Raw genomic sequence first — 19,241 nt, 5'->3', positions numbered from 1 at the left:
TAGGAAAACAATGGCAGATATGCTTCTACATCATTGACCTATCGGCGACCGCAGATCCATTCGTTTTGAAGGTTGATGGATTGTTTTGGACGATCACTGCTTGGAAGATCAGATATGTCATCACTGAGTAATGAAAGTGATGTAGACGATCTGATGCTGAACTGCGTAATGACAGCCCATAGATCTCACCATTCAAGTTTGATAGCTTTTTCTTGTACTTGCAATCTCCTCATTGCCAGCAAGCTCTCACTACTTCTCCAACTGCAGTCCACCTAAACACACGTCGCACTTCAGTATGAACTTGAAAACAACCGTTCTGCTATTGCTCCTTAACACAGTCTGGACGTACGACTACATCGGATGCTTTTCTCGAATTGGGGTACTGGATGGTCAAGAGGGAGAATTGCAAGGACCGATGGGAGCTGACTGCAGGGTGAGCTACATCGTATTCCTGATGCAGTACAAATCGGTAGAAATGGTTAATTGTTGACTCGGCTTCAAGGCCAACTGCGCTTCCAAAGGGCTGTTATACACTTACGAATATATCAGAAGGACTGCTACGCGGGGGACAGATCAGTATTGTCTATGTTCGGACAACGCTCCTGATTATCAATACCTGACTAATGGGTGGAATACTTGCGAGTCCAGATCCGGACTTCTGAGCGACGTGACGGTAGGTGCTTCTCTGATTACCACTTCCCCAAACGCGATACTGTTGTTGACGCACATACAAAATTATGATCAGGTATCGATGCCTCTTTCACCATACACATTCGATCATTGCTACCCACCTCCGCCAGATGACTTCGAGCTCGGTAGACCAGTCAGTACGCTTCTCGACTGCTTGGCTATCTGTTCATCTCGCTATGCCAGAATGACATTCGACAAAGGGAAAAGTACGGGACATTGCTCTTGCTATCCTACCAGCGAGCTTTGGGCAGGATCCACCTGGACTAACTGCAGGTATGGGGACTGGTTCATATATGAACAGCCCCTCAGACCCAGTGCTTTTGTCAAGGAAGATAAGAATCATCGGGATGATGTGCATGATCAGATGGATTTCTGTCCCGAAGACTTGGTTGCTTGCAAATTACCAAATGGACAAGGCTATGAGGTGAGAAACCTTCTCTCCTCCCCTACTGGTATGCACTGACCTACCTGTCGAAATTAGTGTCTCGATATCTCTCTCGACTCCGAGTCATGCGGAGGATGTCTTTACGGGGAATTTGAAGACGACAATGATCCTCGGGTAGGGATAAAGTACGTACGCAAGTCCATAGGTGAATTAAGAAAGGACCGCTGATCATCATTGCCGCAATTAGCCGCACCGCCTTACCTGGAGTGACAATGTTTGGTGTGATGTGCCGGGAAGGCAGATGCATCGTATCTTCATGTGAGGGATTTACGCTGGTCGATCGATGATGCATATCGCTGGTGTCGTAGGATGAGGGGGGTTAGTATTAGTAGTAATGGTCTATAATTCTAATGGACTATGCATAAATTTGTCAATCAATGAGTCGCTGTCACGTCCTCTCATTCAAGGTCAATGAACAGCATTGTCGATATCATATTAATTTGATGCATGTTGCATACGTCTATCTGATTGATCAATCTCCCCACTTTTCAAGACTCACATGACTTCTCCAAGATCATCGCTCTGATCCGAGAATATATCTTCGATTCATCATGCCAAGCCACATCGCTCGGTTAAATCAATTCATGTGATTGATGGAGAAGTTCGATCCCAACCATCATCATCGCAAGTGCCAATCGAAAAAGGTGACATTCTACAAGCTCATAAGCAACCGGTATATAAATTTTCTTCCCTTTACTTCTCAGGTTGGTAGACGATAAACCTAATTTGACAGACGACAGTAGACATGCTTTCCTATATAGCTATTTCGGCAACTCTTCTCAGTACAGTCCACGCATACGATTACATCGGATGCTTCTCTCGACCTGAAGTGCTGGATGGTCATGTAGGAGATTGGCAGGGTATCTTTCCTGCAAGCTGTCCAGTGAGTATCGCTCTCTTCTTCATTAAGTCCTCCTTCCGGGTACTCCGAACCCTAAGGTAATATTATGCCATACGTAGGACTACTGCGCCACCCAAGGAACCATTTACACTTATGAATACGACAAATGGCGAGGGGGTCCAGGGATAGATCAGTGGTGTTACTGTACAGACACCCCACCAGATTTCCAATATATCGAAGATGGCTGGGAGAACTGTGATCCGGGGGTCAATTCTGAGCCTGGGGACGTTACAGTGAGTTTTCCGATGTAGACTTGCGCAGTATCAGGGATGGCGAAAGAGCTTGGTTCAATTGAATCATGACATAGCTGATAGGCTGTACCAACAGGTGTCCGCATCACTTGCGCCATTCACTTTCACCTCATGCCACGAATCACCCAATACCCTTGAGCTCAGTACACCCGTCTCCACCGTCTTTTAATGTTTCACACATTGCTCCACCTTCAAATACGCCAGGATGTATTACCAAGGCGGTGAGAGTCAGGGCAACTGCTTCTGCTACGCAACAGATGACCTTTGGGCAAATCAGCCTTTCACCACATGTAAGATTGGGGATTGGTACATATTCGAACAGTCGGTCCAACCGAGCGCATTTGCCAGAAGACAACACAAAGCAAGATTGGATCTCTTAGATAGATCGAAGAATGCATATTGTCCGGATGGTTTAACCGCCTGTAACCTGTTTGATCAATCGAGGGATGGATACGAAGTAAGTGATCCCTTTGAAATCTTGCAACTGACCCGAGCCGTTATAGTGTATCGATACAACCTTGGACCCGGAATCGTGCGGTGGCTGCATTCACGGTGAATATGGTGCACTGACTGAAACTACAGCCGAAGTAGAGTGAGCGAATATCCATACTTCGCTCATAAGTCCGGTAAATAAGCTGACTAGAAGCAGCTGTACGGCCATATCTGGAACGACACTCTCACATGTTGCCTGCAACATGGGCAAATGCGTACTTTCAGGGTGCGGAGAAGGATATGACCTGGTTGATCAAAGTTGTGTCATTGCGAAGAAGTAGTAAATAGGGCTGTGCCTGGACATTTAAGACGACGAACGTTTGGTCAATGCCTGTGAAGACTATGCCAATCGTAATTCATAATATGCACCTGATTGATGGTTCACTACCCGCTTTCACAACATCAGATAAGCATCTCTTTGTTTACTGACGATCAATTACTTGAGTAACGTGAATTGGCACTGATTGTCGCTAATCGCGGTCACATGAGTCTTATAACCAGTACATCACCTTTTGCGGTTCATTCCCAACCAGACATCTAAGCTGCGTTTGCACAAGTTGACTAGACATTCTCTTCACACTCTGCTCGCTGCCCTTCCATAACACATTCCAGCTCATCATCATGTTCTTCGTCGCCTGCTTAGCCTCGCTACTCAGTCTCGTTTCAGCTACCAACTTCGTAGGATGCTTTTCAGATCCAGAGGTACTCGAAGGTCAAGTCGGACAACTACAACCTGGGATCTTTCCTGTGGACTGCCTTGTGAGTGTGTTTGATTACCTACTGTCAGAGAGTCGCGCACTTGCTCATTCTTTCAACGAAACAAACAGGTCAACTGCGCCAATGAAGGAAAGATCTATACCTACGAGTACGCCCAATATCGTAATGGTCTGGGTTACGACCAATGGTGTCTCTGCACAAACAATGCGCCAGACTATCGATACATCACTGATGGGACAGGCTCCTGCGACCCTGGTTTCTTCTCACCAGGCGATGTTACGGTGAGTGGAGTATCCCAATGCAATATCTTTCATTCATATTGACAGTCCCACTCCGTATCAATGCGCAGGTATCCACCTCACTCACATCTTTTACCTTCGTCGCATGCTACCCCTCGGCTGGTGCTCTCGACTTCAGCACTCAAGTGGGCAACCTCTATGAATGTCTCACGGAATGCTCCGCCTATCAATTTGCGAGATTAGCATTTAGGGAGGGAGAACGCCTGGGGTACTGCTTCTGCTATGCTACTGACGCTCTTTGGTCAGGCGAACACTATACACCTTGCAATCAGGGTGATTGGTATATCTATCAGCAGTCTAACCAACCCAGCTCATTCGTCAAAAGAAGTAAGGCTCGATTACAATACATCAATCAACGAGAGTCGCTATGCCCAGAAGGCTTGACTGCTTGTAATCTGCCCTCGGGTCCAAGCGACAGCTACGAGGTAAGAGGAGACATCTCTTGGTCAGATACTGACCAAATATGTTTAGTGCATCGACATCAGTCTCGATCCAGAATCATGTGGCGGCTGTCTACACGGTCGATATGAATCAGATATAGTCAATCACCCTGTACGACCGACCATTGGTATCGAGTAAGTTGTACCTTGCCGGTCATATAAAGCAGCCTAGCTAACCTGATGTGTAGTTGCACCGCACTGGAGAATATCGTCATCAGCGATGTCACATGCGTTCAAGGACAATGTGTGGTCGGTGCATGTGAAGAAGGATTTGCCCTTCAACACGGTGCATGTGTAGCTTGATCGGTCGTCCATGTTCAAGTTCGAAAACTAATCTAGCGCAATATTGTGATCGTGATACATGTTATGCTTAATTCCAGTGAGATATAGGAACTACCATATCAATTTGCACTATTCTCAACAGACAACGTATATAATGATCACTCTCAGGCTAGGCGACCGCTTGTGTCCTATCACCACAAATTATGCATAGTATCTCGTTTTCACGACTGGTTAAGAATCCCATGGAACTTACTTTGCATCACATGGTCAAAGGACACGAAAGGTATTGAGAAAAGAACAGAAAGTCTGCTTGTTCCGATGAAGTCGACTTTTTGGCCATTTGGCTGATTTGATGTCAGTTGACCTGGCATTGATTGGCGGGTGCTTCATGAAGATCAAATCAGTCCGATCATGGTGGACACATCGTAAGATGCTTGATTTTTTCCGTCTGATGTGAATCAATATGTCAATCTGTATGTATTCCGGGAACCGAACACCACATACCTTTCGCTCAACGCTTCGCGCTGGATACCCTGCTTCGAGCAAACCGTGACTGTTCGATTCCTGTGATAGGAAGGATCTGGTATAATAAGCGCTTCCTCCCATTTACACGAGCATTGGAGAAAACTGCTTGTTCTCATTGACGTTAATCCCCATTCTGTCAAACAATATTGCGAAATACAACATGGTCCTTCTGGCACTCTTGGTGTTATTCTACCTTTCAGGTATCCGCGGTCAACTGTCTCCGGACTGGTCTTACCCTTACATCAAATGCTTTACCGATGCCGTTCGTCCCTCGTCGCAATGGCGATACTTAGATTATGATGACGGCTGGTGCGATGTGAGCGATACTCCTTCAAGATGTCACTTACTTTGCTCATCCATACTTCACAGGTCTACTGTTATGATCACGGCAGCCTCTATGCCTATTCCACTTTTGCCACTACCTTCAATTCAGGACCATGTTTGTGCAGTGATGTACCGCCGGATTTCAAATACAGATATGGAAATTGTGGTCAAGGAGGATCTGGTATCATTGTGAGCGCAATTTTTTACCAATCAACCAGTTGAAGGGATTGCCTCTGATATGGGGTAATCAACAGGCGAGAGCTATGACCGAGCAGAATGGATTCCAATCCCATTACGATGACAATTGCCACATCGCTCCCTTCAACAACCTTGGTACCACGGTCACAGATATCTATCAGTGCTTCGAGCTATGCTCGACTTGGAGATATGCGGTGACGAATTTCGCCTCCGCACAAAGCACCGCTCACTGCCGATGTGCCGATAACGACCAAACTTGGGTCAATCAACCTGTCAACGATTGCAATGCCCCCGAAATCTGGGTTCCATATCGACAGATTTCAGTACCTACCAACAGCGCTGCTGTGGTCAAGAAGAAGAGAGATGCTCAACACAGACTGAAGATGGAGGAACCGACGCTTAGGTGTCCTCAAGGGATGAAAGCTTGTCAGGTCACTAAGAATGATGATCACGCATATGAGGTGAGCGAAAGTTTAAGTTTCATGGACTGGCTATTGCAGCTGATATGCCTCAGTGTATCGATACATCACACGAATTGGAATCGTGCGGTGGATGCATCCATGGAGAGATCGATATCGAGTTTGGATCCTCTTCCAGCAAGTCACCCCTTGGACTTGAGTGAGTACGATGGTACTCAGTTCTAACTACCACCACACGGCTGACTGCTTCTGTCAATAGCTGCACCGCATTAACTGGTATCACACCCAGTGGCGTAGCATGCTATAACAGTCAATGTGTCGCATTCGACTGTGAAGATGGGTTTGAGCTGGTTGATCATCAGTGTGTCCCCATCAAAGCGTGATCTGTCTGCCTAACATCACATGTATGGATGAACGGACTTTGGGAGACAGGATTGTGATGTGCTTCATAGTCATGTGGTTTTTTATGCAAATTATGTTTCCATATGAATCACTGCTTGATCGTGCACTGTTAGATCGACGACCTCAATGGAGTGAGAGCTGCGAGGTATCAGCTGGTCATGTCTGAGATCGCGAACAATCCCCGCTGCTCATTCCTTTAACATCCCTTGATGGATCGTCTACCAGACGATTCAATGTCATCACGTACGTCTATCGCATATTCGGCTCCCCGATCCCGGTTAAGTTCGTTTCTGATGCGAGCCTAATGGTGAGCTGACAAGCACGAACATATAAAGGTCGATATGACAATCGATGCGTCCCTTTCGCCTGTGAAGTCGGATTTGAGCTGAGCGACAACGAATGCTTGTCCATTCGAGCATAACCTCTTTGCTTGCAATGTCAGAGACTGATCCACCTGATTTATGCTTGTGCAGATCATTTTGCCCAGTCATTCGCTTGGGATAAAATTTGGACACTGGATGAAACAGACTATTCATCAGGACATGTCACTGCTAACTGACTCTGTAGAGGTTCGTATGAAAGCGATCTGATCGTCACATGGTCTGTAAAAAGCTATGCATTCACGTGCTGATCATTAGAAGAGAATACCAATTTTTCTTCTTGATGCTTTGATTATAAGCATCAAAGTGCTGATCCTTCCCAATGAATCATCCATTTGTTCGGCTCCCACTTTCCCACTATGCACAATTTAAAAATCATGAAAGTCATTGTAAGTACAACTATTGAGCCCTAAACGCATTCCACCCAACTTCTGAGCCATACTCTATGGCTCTCTATTCCCTTGAAGACTTCACGTTCACACTTCTACAAGGCTTATATATATTTGTCAGACGTTGTCAGCTTACGTGTACGCGATGCTCAGTTCACTTGCTGTCGTGACGAGCATTTTAACAGTAACCCTTCAAGGAACACTGGTCAACGCAGCAGTCGGTGTTGGGTGTTTCGATCGAGAGGCGATTTTCAGTGGCGCTATTGGAGAATACGCATATCAGAACGAGAACCCTCCACAAGTGCCTTGCAATGTGAGTGCATCCTCGACAAAGTCTAGTCAGAAAATGACCGCTGTTAACTATGCGGAACACTCATGTGTCCTAAAGTGTCAAGAACGCGGCTACGATTATACCTGGTCTTATAGTCAATATGGGGGAGTTGGGATATATGAAACATGCTTTTGCACCAACACCGTGCTCAGCTTCACTCACCTCCTGAATTCTTACGATTACTGTTATCCCGGTGTAAACCAAGAGTCAGATGCACCGGTGAGTAAAAATATTTCCTGGCCCAGTACATGGCTAATACCAGAACAGGTCGTCGCCGTGGCGACAAGTATCAACGGCTGGTCAGATGGGCCCTGCGTTCATCCCGATACGCCACTCTCTAGCTTCCATCCATTCCAAGTCACCGATATCTATCAATGTCTAACTCAATGCCAAGCGCAAAGTCGACCCTATGCCGTCTTGCTCCCACATCGACGATCAGTCACCGCCGACTGTGCATGCTTCGAGAACAGCGACCTGTGGCTGGGCGAACCATCAACCAGTTGCGGGTGGGAAAACTGGAATACTTTCAGCTACATCTCTCAACCAAGCGCTTTTGTCAAAAATCAACAAGCAAGAGCAAAATTGGCTCGAGAAGGTACTTTTTGTCCATTGGGTGCGACAGCTTGCTCGTTGGCGCAGACGAGCGATTCAACCTATGAGGTGTGTATACTCAGATCTCATATCTGGTGAAACAAGCTGACGCACGAACAGTGTATCGACACCATGAGTGAGCTGGAGTCCTGCGGTGGATGCGTCTATGGTGAATACACATCTCAAGGACCTACAACTCCGACTGGTACTGAGTAAGTTATGCATATGCCTGTGTTGATTGAGTATATTGACAATGGCGTGCTAGCTGTACATCCCTCACCGGAGTCCTCAATAACGGTGTAGCGTGCCACGATGGCCGCTGTGTCGCCTTTGCTTGCGAAGACGGCTATACCTTGATAGATGACAGGTGCGTACTTCAATGAGGAGGACGTCTTGCCGCTACTACCCAATGGACAATTGTGATTCACCTTTGATGGTGATCTACGTACGTACTACAGTATGAAATATGCAATCATGTTCAACCTGTATCTGATCTGATCACGATCGGCCAAATCTGCACTGCCTCCACAGTCTAATTTGATATGGCGCCTAGGCCGAGAATCTCGACAAGAGTCACTGGATAAGTGGGCATAGAAAGTCGTGGGATCTGTAAAATGAAGCGGTGCACATGTGTTTGTGTGTTTATGCTCAAGGTCGTGCATGCTGGGTCTCGAGGTTTCTGCAAACCTCATGCATGTGATGTACGATCACCGTGCTGAGAGTAAATTCTATTGAAATCCTGGTTTATAATCGCACATATACAATACCAATGACGTTTCGAACATCAAACGAAGAGTTTAGCGAGACAAATACCTTCAGCTGCTATGTATCCCTCAATCACACCATTGGTACTTATCGTTCTCGCGTTAAGCAGTAAGGCTGTGGCGAACTATATTGGTTGTTTCTCAAGAGATGTTCTTGATGGTCGAACTCATCCAAGCTACAAACTTTGGTGTCTATGTACAGATGAACCACCTAATCCGGAGTATCTGATTGACGGATGTCATAATCCATCGGAAGGGACATCAGACGTAACGGTAAGTCTACAGCGCCTTCAATCTATACTGTAACCAGTGCTTGAATAACAAAGAATCAATTAACATCGCACTGCTTCAGGTGATCGTTCCGTACCAGCTCGCTTACCAATTCGTATGGTACAACTGTCATACCTTCATTCCCAACACACCCGGAACAATTGTCAGCTCCGCTAGAGACTGTTTCGCCACCTGCAACCCTTATTCCTGGGCTGGTGTGGTATACAACCCTCAAGATCCCAGCATAATAACTTGCAGATGCTATAACTACAGCGATCATCCTTGGTATGGGACACCAGCTACAGCCTGTCTTCCAGGTGCATGGTTTATCTATAATCATTTCCCTCAACCCAGTGGTGCGGTGAAGCGCAGACTCGGAAACAGGATGGAAGTCAGAAGCTCAAATGCTCTCTGTCCCGACGGTCTCACCCCCTGTAATATCCTGGATGGTGCTGGGTTGGCATATGAGGTGAGTGGCTTTACTGTAATACAAAATCCTCTTTGATGTGGTTCACTAACACTTATGCATACAGTGCATCGACACAGATCAAGAGTTAGAATCGTGTGGAGGATGCAGATACGGTACTTTCCTTTCAACCGGTGATCAAAATCACCATTCAGCAGAGTGAGTGCAGTCCTTGTTTCAGACTGCTTTTCCCTCCGTGAACAATGGCAAGAAGAAATCAAGCTTACGTCGTTTCTCATCCAGCTGCTCAGCGATGGAAGGAGTTGCAATCGGTGGAGCGACCTGCCACAAGGGAGTATGCTTGGTGTCGCAGTGCCAAGATGAGTATACTACGGATGGCAAACGATGTGTTCAGACTTAAGTGCTATATCCTATAGCTCGTTGGGAGTCTGCTGTAGCTCTTCTCATGTCCTTCATTTCTTGTGTATCAAAGACTATGGAAATCATCGAGTTATGTGGTTTGATGATGATCATGAACAGTGTGTTTATGCTTACTGGAAGCATGCGTATTGAGCGATACTTAGAGCCCTGCACGAGGTCCGATTGCTGAGATGATGGGCAGTCCCAGCTCGACTGTGTGGATCACTCATCATCCATCATTCACTGCGTCGTGCAACCAGCAGGTCTTGTATATATCAATGTCTGGCAAACTGAAAACGTCAGGAACACCTCACAAACAGTTGGTCTGCATCTTCTCAAGGAAGGTATTACCAAGTATCAATATGTACTGCTTACCCCTATTCGCCACAGCTTTGCTATCCCTCTCAACCAAAGTCTTAGCGGACGCATATCTGGGATGTTTCTCGCCATATGTCCTCACTGGACATAACACACCTGTTCTTCAGTATGACGATAGGTATGAGAGTTGTCCAGTGAGTTATGATCGTGTAACATCTGTGAGTGTACAGTACGTCTAACCAGGCCATAATAGCATATGCTACTTCCCCAGCAATCCGGATGGGCATTCTCTTGGAAGACCGACCCAACATCTCATACCTTGTTCTGTCAGAACTGGCCGGATGATCCAGTATTCGAAGGATTGGTTGCGGATCCTGAATGCGGGTATCCGAACGTCAAGGTCGACGTGGGTAGGCTTTTATACTTCCCCAGATAATTCTGCATGGCGGTACATATACAGTCCAAGGGAATGCCTTGACATCTGTTTTTCCGCTCCCTACCCTGTCACCCGCTTCCATCGTGCTGGCGAATTCATGACTCTGCAATGTACCTGTTCGATATTCGGATATGATCCGAGTCTATCACTGCGTGTGCACCCGAAGAACCATTCTGGTACTCACATACCTTGCCACCCACCCCATCATCCAGGCGAGGAAGGAAAGATAGGCTAGTGGAAAAACGTATTATGTTTATTCTTAGCGAGATCGGCAGATAGCTTCAGCTTGCCCACGTATGCACTCATGTACCGCCCGAGTGACCCAACACGGTAATAAATTCAGCTTCGAAAGGAATACAGGGCACCACACAAGGATGACAATCTGTGCTGGGTGGACATATCGGACTGCATCGAACATCCATCAAATCTTTATACTGCACATAACAGACTGTGAAGGTGGTTGTTCGGATCCCGTAGCACACACGGCGATCCTTACTCCTTCCCAGGGCCATCAGTATTCTTCCTGTTATCTTGACGTTTTCGATAATGCGAGATGCTTGTAAAAAAAGCCGGCATTCAGCAAACACATTGATTGGCAGCATCAAAGTTGAGTATGACTTGGGCGCTCTTCCCGGTCGTCGGTTTCTCTTCACAGCACTCGCCACCCAGTGTTCCCTATTTCTATGCATCCACATAGTCTCGGGATCTATCAATATTGTTCCGACTTCTGGATTACGCTTCTCCCAAATCAGTATGCTCGTACCATACTCAAGTCGGCTGCTCGTAATAGTCTTCATTGCAACTGTACATTTTGTCTTAGCGGATGTATTCGTGGGATGTTTCGACCCTAGGGTTCTGCCCATACCGGGAGGCATGGTTTATGATAGCTATCTGGACAATTGTCAGGTGCGTCAGTATCTGTGTGAGGTCGAGCTGAGAATATTCCCTTAGGATATCTGTCGTTCCAGTGGTACAGAATACTCGTACTCATGGCCCGATCCAGAAGATCAAGGTGATTTCCCTACTTTCAGGATTTGTCAATGTGGTTTCGCCCAGCCGGATGGTCACTATCTGATTCCTACTAGTCTCTGTGACTATCCCAATGTTCAGGTGAGTAAGATCATCTCAAGGGACCTCGTCAGAGGGAGAATTCAGTGTTACCCTTCGCCCAGGTCTTCTACCTACCTTCTCCCGGTGACTGGTCCTATTCCGGCTGTTTGTACCTGCCTGGTACACCAAATTCCCCTGTCAACAGCCTCGTCCAATGCCTGAACGATTGCAGCAGATATCCCATTGCATTCACTGTATATATCGATAGCCACATCTTTTGCTCTTGCACCTTCAACATTCCGAATCCTGATGACCTGCAGACTGTCTGTGGAATTGGCGACTGGTTTGTATACTCCCAGACGGTCCTGCCGAGCGGTTTTGTAGGTAAAAGGAGAATTGATGATGGTGGTCAAGAGGAGGATTTGTGTCCAGAGGGGTCGAGGGCATGTAAAGTAGGACCGGGAGTAGCCTCACAATTGGACTATGAAGTGAGTTGGTGGTGTGACAAGGGAGTCGACAGGCGGAAGTTGACTAAGCTTCTTACTTGGCAGTGCATCGCCACCGACGAGGAGCTGGAGTCTTGTGGTGGATGTCTATTCGGCGATATGATTCCAGGTGGTAAACTTTCTGATCTGGGTGAGGTATCAAATGCTGCGGGAACAGAGTGGGTGATATGTATAATTACAACTGGAAGCACGCTAAACCTTTGACTACAGTTGCACCCAGATAGCCGGTGTCCGACCTGATGGGGTAACGTGCGTTCGTGGAAAATGTCTTGTTTTTGCCTGTGAAGAGCGTTATCACCTAAACGAAGGCATGTGTTTACCTGATTAGCCTATCGATGGAAGGTACCTTTAAGTATGGGGCTTGGCAGGACAATATATAGAGATAGAGATATACTCCCAACATGTACCATTGTAAAATAAACAAGGAGGTATGGACACCGGTGCCTGGTGCCCAGGGAGAAGATGGGGCTTTCAGCTTGATGCACAAGCCATACCCGGAGCATCAGCCTTATTAAACTCAGACCTCTTATCTATGCATACGATGCGCATGAAAGAGAAGCCTCAACGCAGGCAGAGGTGATGAAATATTGATCAGCTGGTGTTCCTGAGATGTCCGTGCGGTGGCGTATAGTAAGCGGAGCCGAACAAGAATCTTAACCTTGACGGCAATGATTGGACCTGGAGAAGACAATCAATCTCGCTCTGACCTTGTGATCTGTTTATAGGTGCATATGTAGATCAAACAAGCTCTACACAACAGGGAATTATCATCTCATGTACATATATACGCGTCAAGTAGTGGTACTTATCTGTCGTCGCACTGCATCGCCCTATCGATCCACATTTAACATGAGACGCTCCCTGCTGTACCCGATCCTGGCTGGACTATCTCTCTCGCTATGCAGCGCGAACATCGTTCCCTTGGGATGTTATCCGTATGCAAATGGTCCCCAGGAATTCTCAAACGATCCAATGTCCATGGAAGCATGTGCAGTGAGTTCAACCTCTTGCTGATGATTCGAGCGGCTGATTGAGACTCTTTCGCGTAGGCGGGATGCACAAGCACGTACGACTCTCTCTATGCCTTCAAATACTACTACTCTTACTGGAACCCTGATCAGCAAGCGACAGATATCAGATACGTATGTCAATGTGGGAATAGCTTGGGAGATACACCATCAGGCTGGACGTATGGTGAGAATTGCGGGCAAGCAAACTTCTATGATCCTCCTATAACAACGGTGAGTACCAATTTGCTCGCCTCATTCTTCGCTTCAATGATGTTCGATCACTGACGCTTTCCTAAAGGTATGGTTACTCAAAACCACTTTCAGTAGACTCGGATGCTCCGTTCTTACCGACTATGCCGAGCGACAATTCACCAACGTTCCCGATTTCGAAGCGTGCTTTGCGCAATGCAAGAACGCAGAATACGCTTTCGTTGACAGAGCAGTGGGCGATGACATACGATGTAGCTGCTCGGATGAACCAAATTACTATGATCTGAACAGTTGTGAAGGAACCAACCTTCAAGACTTCAACTGGATGATCTTTCAACATCCTCCGGGGTCCAGTGGCGCACCGAGTGGATGGGTCAGAAGACAGATGAAGGAAAGGTTGAAGAGGGAGGCTGGTCAGAAGGCGCTGGCGATATGTCCCAAGGGCTTAACCGCTTGTCGCACTTCGGAGGATGACCAATTTAGTTTTGAGGTGAGTAGCTCATCGCCTCACTGAACGGGGACCTATCTAATTGGTCTCTTGACAGTGCCTTGATACCCAATCGGAGCTGGAATCGTGCGGCGGATGTATGGATGGGCAAGTCGGTCAGTCTGACAACAGCACCAGGACTGGCAATAAGTGAGTCTGCCCCATTTATGCTGTTAGTAGATCTCCTGCTGATGCTAAACTGATCTACAGCTGTTTGTCCATGTCCGGAGTAAGCCAAGATGGAGTAACTTGCCTGTTAGGTGAATGCCTTGCTTTTGCCTGTGAAGAAGGGTATATTCTGAAAAATGATCGATGTGTGTACTTGGGATGATCGGTATCGGTACCTCTAGGGAACCGAGGGGTGGTTGGAAGCATTCTCGTTGGGTATAATCAGAGAAACCAATGCACTTAATGAAAGGCATTCTAACAAACGAGTTCAGCTATTGATGGATGATCAATAGGTGCCCCTTGTACATGCAATCATGTCAATCATTCAGTCAATGCTCAGCGGTTGGGCTCTCTTGGGCAGCATGACAGTGACAATGACCAAAACTGTATCTCCTACCCCCAACACAATTATAATCAGAAGATCCGCTGATCAATGATTTACCTTTGAGTCTGCTGATATCTTTGCAACGTATGCGGGCCAAATTGTACGGAACCGAGCAAGATACTGTCATCTGCCCCCGGCCTAATCATCACCACCGTATCCCATGCCCGTCGGAGACGACATGCACTATACATGAACCCCCAGTATAACGCATATATAGCAGCAGTCATATGGAACACAAACCTGTTGTCTCCTCCGAGCGGAATTGACAAGTCATAACACTCACATTGCTTCATCACTCTGCACTATGACAAGCTCATTAGCTTACCTAGGACTCCTTGTGATTCTTCTCACCCTTTCCCAGGCCAACATCCTTCGGCTGGGATGCTATCCATCAAGACCAGGAGGTGACGTGTTACTCACCAACGATTTCATGTCTGTGGAGGATTGTGCAGTGAGTGGTCTGTCTTGTGAGTCGCCACCAGCCATTTGACCGTCTGTGTTGCCAGGCCGGATGTTCGAGAACTTACAAGGCCCTATATGCACTCGCGTATCAGTATGAATACTGGAATGCAGAGTTGCAACAATCCGATATCAGATCTGTATGTCTATGCGGCGATACCCTGGGCCCAACTCTACCCGGCTGGACTTACCTGAATGGATGTCCGGCGATCAACTACCCCTGGGAGCCCGAAAGTGTTACCGAAGTGAGTGTCTCTCATCTTAATTCTGCTTCCCCCGTCTATAGTTTGACTGACCTTCGACCTGTTGATATAGGTATGGCTGCTGCAAACCACCTTCACAAGATTGGGCTGCGGAGGCATAAGCGACTATGAAGAACGATCCTTCACCGAAGTTGACGAGTTCGAAAACTGTTTCGCTCAATGCAGAGATTCCGAATACGCTTATGTCGATCGACTGACTCTGGAAGTCGGTTTGAGATGTAGCTGTTCAAATGAACCGGTACACAGTATCATTGATAACTGCCAAGGCGCCGACTTGCAAGGCTTCAACTGGATGATCTTCCAACATCCTCCCGGCTCTAGCGGTGCGCCAAGTGCATGGGTTAAGAGGCAATTGAAAGAGAGGCTGGAGAAGGAAGCTGGTCTGAGAGCCATGGCGGTATGCCCACAAGGCCTTACTGCGTGTCGTACCTCACCAGGAGACGATTCTAGCTTTGAGGTACGTGCAGAGTTCGATTTGACGCCATTTCTCTCTACAGTATGGTCTGATTACTACTAACACGAACCCATCCTAGTGTCTCGACACTCAGTCAGAGCTCGAGTCATGTGGAGGATGTATACACGGTGTATTAGGTCAAAGTGATGACATGTCCAAGGCTGATATGGAGTGAGTGTTCTGTGCAAGCCTTCTTCCAATAACTGACATGCGATTACCTCTGGATAATACTGTAGCTGACCAAACCTTCAGCTGTTCTTCCATTTCCGGGGTTGCTCCAGATGGAGTCACCTGTCTTTCCGGCCAATGTCTAGCTTTCGCATGCGAAGAAGGGTATAACCTGAAGAGCAATCAATGTCTACACGTTGGATGATTTGGTTTTCTGTGACATTGAATGGACACTAGTCAGAGAGATCCGCCTTGTATGTCATACGTGGATCTATGCAACATGCTACAGTACATCATTGAACTGATGGTCACGTATATTGCGAATCACTCAAGTTATACCTTAGTCAAGTCCATTCGTGATCTTCAAGACCGTTCGGGGGGATCTCAACTGATTAAAATCCATCATTACCCCTCCATTGCAGTTAAGATTCGTATCATACTAGCATTCAGCTCTCCAATCAGGCAACGCAGCACCGATATGCTTCTCCAAAACCTCATCGTATTCGTCTCCCTTTGTAGTGCCAGCGGCAACCCTGTCCCACTGGGATGTTTCCAGCCAGGAGGGATAACGGGTCATCCTGTAGATCCGACGCCTCGTAGCATTTCCGAATGTGCGGTGAGTGCGGCATAACTCATTCGGCTGTCTATATATCCTGAAGTGACTGAATCATTCCAACATGATACATGTTATCTCAGGAGATATGTCGATGCACCTACGACACAACTTATGCCGCATTCTGGGGATCCCCATACTACAATTTGGCACACCATTCGACCGAATGGAAAGATGTATGCGAGTGCGGTGATTCACCCCCTAAACCGACTCCGCGATGGAGATACATGGAAGATTGTGGGAGGACTTCTGTATATACCACTGTGCGTAACAGTACAGTCATCGAAAATGAGCCGCTAATTATTCGCCACCCGCTGTTAGGTATGGCTTTTGGAGAGTCAGTTCACCCTTATTGGGTGTTCATCGTCCTCGCTTGCACCTGATGAAGAGACGATCAACATCGATCATATGGAAGATTGTCTGGTGCATTGCCAAGACTTCCAATATACCTACGCGCATCGCGGATCCGACAATCAATTTGCCAGTTGGTGTTCAGATGATACAACCGATGGGCAGGTTTTCGATTGTCAGAAGGGTAACTATACTTTCACCTATCGTCAAGATGATCAACCAGAATGTCTCGAGGATTCAGTTGACAGGTGATTGGGTCAACTAAGTAGATTTGCTTTGTTATTATCTCGCGGTACTGTTATTGTACAAAACATGCATGTCGATTATCCCGCTTCTGTCCAATGGAAAGCACGCTGACCCTGCAGATCATTCTGTCAAGAAAACGAGTAAAGTGTAAATGGGTATTGCCTGATTCACGAGGTTGTACTTTATCCTAGATGACCAAGTGAGATGAAGTTACCTTTATCATACTGCTGGTCACATGTGATTTCCGCTGATCTCGGTGAGTACGGCCAGGCGATCTTATGCCAAGACTTTCATCGAATACATACTAGATTGAATGAATAATTTTATCCCCTTATCATGGACATCATCGTGAGAGATAACCGCATACTAGATGAGTCCTCATTGCAGTCCATAATTTGAATTTAACTTGATCCAATTCATTCCAGCTTATCGTTTGCATTTGACTTGATCAATTTACCCCACCAAGCAACGTCTAAAGCAAGATGCTGACTCCCGCTCTGGTTGCGCTTGTCTTCACATTTGGTATCAGCGTGAGAGCCGCCGCTTATATTGGCTGTTTCAACCGTACTGTCATCGATCCGTTCCCTTCCATTCAGATCCCTTTCGACCCTGCGGTGACAACCTGCTCTGTGAGTACTGATCTAGCTGGATTTTTCGGTATACTCTACACCTTGTACTAATCTCGCTGAATCCTTCAGACCATCTGTCTCGGATATCCAGTTACATATGCAATCTACTGGCCTCAAAACTCCACCCCAATCTCAGAATGGATCTGTCAATGCTCCCAAAGCTCTCCAAATGGGAATGAACTTCATCCCGCATTCTTCTCCGAAGGCTGCGACTTCCCTTGGGTGTCTGTGAGTGTCATACCATCTCCTAGCGTCATGGTCTGATGAGGCTGACTGCTGCATTTGCACCCAGGTTGATGTAGTCAGACCAGCCGGTAACTTTCAATGGTCCGGATGCTGGATCTTGCCACCCGGCATAACACCCTGGACGGACGTCGCCACTTTCGCAGACTGCTTCGACCGATGTCAATCCACTCCTCTAGCTTATGCGCAGTACGTCGGGGAGACGGCTCAATGCATATGTACTTCGAGCTATCCACCTGTGGATCTACCTCTGGAATGTGGTCAGAACACCCCGTTCTTGTACTATCATGATGTTATCCCTAGTGGTTTCGCTCGACGTCAAGCCAAGAGACGATTGGATGAACAGATCGTTCTTGGGCAATGTCCGAGTGGTACAACCGCATGTAACACTGCTCCGGATGGTCAATTCTTCGAAGTAAGTACGAGGTGAACTATAATTTTCAATAACGATTCAAGAGCTGATGATTGCACTCATGGGGCAGTGCCTTGATACCGACACTGAGATTGAATCTTGTGGTGGATGCGCGTATGGGGTATTCGGAAAGGATCCGAAAAAAGAGAAAGGTGGCAAGGGGATAGAGTGAGTCATGGACAACCTTCAAGATATTAGCTTACCTGTGTGTTTAGCTGTACCTCGCTTGAAGGAGTCAGACTCGGAGCGGTTACGTGTGCTGCTGGGAGCTGCGTAGCTTCAGCTTGCGAAGATGGGTATTCTGTGAGAAATGGCTCATGTATTGCCCAAACACGCTTGCAAGCGTAGCCCTCTGCTGGTGTACTATGCGTTTTTGTTCCGTACATGACTTTGTTTGTTCTTGGTTATCACAGCTAATAGCTACTATGAATACTATGCTGCCATGGATTGTGTTTGAGAAGCAGGATTGACCAAAGGCCTGGTGACCACACAAACAACACCCTCGTGGTCTTAAAAGACGATTCCTTACAAACAGATGAGCTATTTAGCCTGAAAACACTCGTCAGTCGCAAGCTGGTAATCTTCTGCAGAGCTCTTCTATTGCTTCGTATGCTGATATCTCATTTCTTAGGGATCAAAGGGGTGCTTCAGTGGTTCAGTGTCAGTCGCTGACAGATCTGCAGATTTGACAGATCATCGTTCCCACGATTTCAAGTGGATCATTGTAGCGATCCCCGCTTCTTCGAGTCCAGTGATATTATCAACAATCTTGACGAACCGAACAATTTTGCCTGTGTCGACTTTTTGTGCCATAAAAAAAAAACACAAATCTGTCAATGCGCATCAATTTGGGGCTATATTTAGCTCAGTCAGGCAACTCGTGATTTGAGCATCAGA

The 19,241-nt window shown here is 46.9% G+C and overlaps 10 protein-coding genes across 10 annotated transcripts; all 10 read left to right on the top strand.

Moving 5' to 3' along the window:
• Positions 1-1,880: 1,880 nt before the first annotated feature.
• I302_105351 (uncharacterized protein) lies at positions 1,881-2,456 on the top strand (the record flags this gene model as incomplete). Its single annotated transcript, XM_019195213.1, has 3 exons — positions 1,881-2,018; positions 2,096-2,269; positions 2,364-2,456. 3 exons carry the CDS (start codon positions 1,881-1,883, stop codon positions 2,454-2,456), a joined length of 405 nt encoding a protein of 134 aa, XP_019042926.1.
• A 36-nt stretch (positions 2,457-2,492) lies between these two features.
• Positions 2,493-3,060, top strand: I302_105350 (uncharacterized protein; the record flags this gene model as incomplete). Its single annotated transcript, XM_065870072.1, has 3 exons — positions 2,493-2,744; positions 2,791-2,879; positions 2,937-3,060. 3 exons carry the CDS (start codon positions 2,493-2,495, stop codon positions 3,058-3,060), a joined length of 465 nt encoding a protein of 154 aa, XP_065726144.1.
• A 340-nt stretch (positions 3,061-3,400) lies between these two features.
• On the top strand, positions 3,401-4,538 carry I302_105349 (uncharacterized protein; the record flags this gene model as incomplete). Its single annotated transcript, XM_019195212.1, has 5 exons — positions 3,401-3,538; positions 3,607-3,777; positions 3,846-4,220; positions 4,267-4,370; positions 4,424-4,538. 5 exons carry the CDS (start codon positions 3,401-3,403, stop codon positions 4,536-4,538), a joined length of 903 nt encoding a protein of 300 aa, XP_019042925.1.
• A 664-nt stretch (positions 4,539-5,202) lies between these two features.
• On the top strand, positions 5,203-6,366 carry I302_105348 (uncharacterized protein; the record flags this gene model as incomplete). The annotated part of the gene is made up of 5 exons (XM_019195211.1): positions 5,203-5,358; positions 5,412-5,555; positions 5,621-6,025; positions 6,079-6,182; positions 6,243-6,366. The coding sequence occupies 5 exons, from the start codon at positions 5,203-5,205 to the stop codon at positions 6,364-6,366; spliced, it is 933 nt and encodes a 310-aa protein (XP_019042924.1).
• Positions 6,367-7,299: 933 nt separating this feature from the next.
• Positions 7,300-9,937, top strand: I302_105347 (uncharacterized protein; the record flags this gene model as incomplete). Its single annotated transcript, XM_019195210.2, has 9 exons — positions 7,300-7,467; positions 7,543-7,704; positions 7,753-8,145; positions 8,197-8,288; positions 8,342-8,443; positions 8,951-9,113; positions 9,193-9,579; positions 9,644-9,735; positions 9,820-9,937. 9 exons carry the CDS (start codon positions 7,300-7,302, stop codon positions 9,935-9,937), a joined length of 1,677 nt encoding a protein of 558 aa, XP_019042923.2.
• A 361-nt stretch (positions 9,938-10,298) lies between these two features.
• Positions 10,299-10,690, top strand: I302_105346 (uncharacterized protein; the record flags this gene model as incomplete). The annotated part of the gene is made up of 2 exons (XM_065870071.1): positions 10,299-10,448; positions 10,508-10,690. 2 exons carry the CDS (start codon positions 10,299-10,301, stop codon positions 10,688-10,690), a joined length of 333 nt encoding a protein of 110 aa, XP_065726143.1.
• Positions 10,691-11,443: 753 nt separating this feature from the next.
• On the top strand, positions 11,444-12,626 carry I302_105345 (uncharacterized protein; the record flags this gene model as incomplete). The annotated part of the gene is made up of 6 exons (XM_065870070.1): positions 11,444-11,596; positions 11,642-11,800; positions 12,100-12,228; positions 12,292-12,404; positions 12,457-12,495; positions 12,575-12,626. 6 exons carry the CDS (start codon positions 11,444-11,446, stop codon positions 12,624-12,626), a joined length of 645 nt encoding a protein of 214 aa, XP_065726142.1.
• A 469-nt stretch (positions 12,627-13,095) lies between these two features.
• Positions 13,096-14,414, top strand: I302_105344 (uncharacterized protein; the record flags this gene model as incomplete). Its single annotated transcript, XM_019195209.2, has 6 exons — positions 13,096-13,239; positions 13,296-13,487; positions 13,555-13,956; positions 14,012-14,103; positions 14,164-14,182; positions 14,304-14,414. 6 exons carry the CDS (start codon positions 13,096-13,098, stop codon positions 14,412-14,414), a joined length of 960 nt encoding a protein of 319 aa, XP_019042922.2.
• A 396-nt stretch (positions 14,415-14,810) lies between these two features.
• On the top strand, positions 14,811-16,055 carry I302_105343 (uncharacterized protein; the record flags this gene model as incomplete). The annotated part of the gene is made up of 5 exons (XM_019195208.1): positions 14,811-14,957; positions 15,013-15,210; positions 15,281-15,685; positions 15,762-15,853; positions 15,935-16,055. The coding sequence occupies 5 exons, from the start codon at positions 14,811-14,813 to the stop codon at positions 16,053-16,055; spliced, it is 963 nt and encodes a 320-aa protein (XP_019042921.1).
• A 1,487-nt stretch (positions 16,056-17,542) lies between these two features.
• Positions 17,543-18,692, top strand: I302_105342 (uncharacterized protein; the record flags this gene model as incomplete). The annotated part of the gene is made up of 5 exons (XM_019195206.1): positions 17,543-17,689; positions 17,759-17,917; positions 17,982-18,347; positions 18,415-18,512; positions 18,560-18,692. The coding sequence occupies 5 exons, from the start codon at positions 17,543-17,545 to the stop codon at positions 18,690-18,692; spliced, it is 903 nt and encodes a 300-aa protein (XP_019042919.1).
• Between the last annotated feature and the right edge of the window lie 549 nt (positions 18,693-19,241).

Source organism: Kwoniella bestiolae, chromosome 3 (genome assembly GCF_000512585.2).
Source record: "Kwoniella bestiolae CBS 10118 chromosome 3, complete sequence".
Classification (NCBI taxonomy): Eukaryota; Fungi; Basidiomycota; class Tremellomycetes; order Tremellales; family Cryptococcaceae; genus Kwoniella; species Kwoniella bestiolae.
The sequence above is the reverse complement of the archived record's forward strand: the minus strand, read 5'-3'. Positions and strand labels throughout refer to the sequence as shown.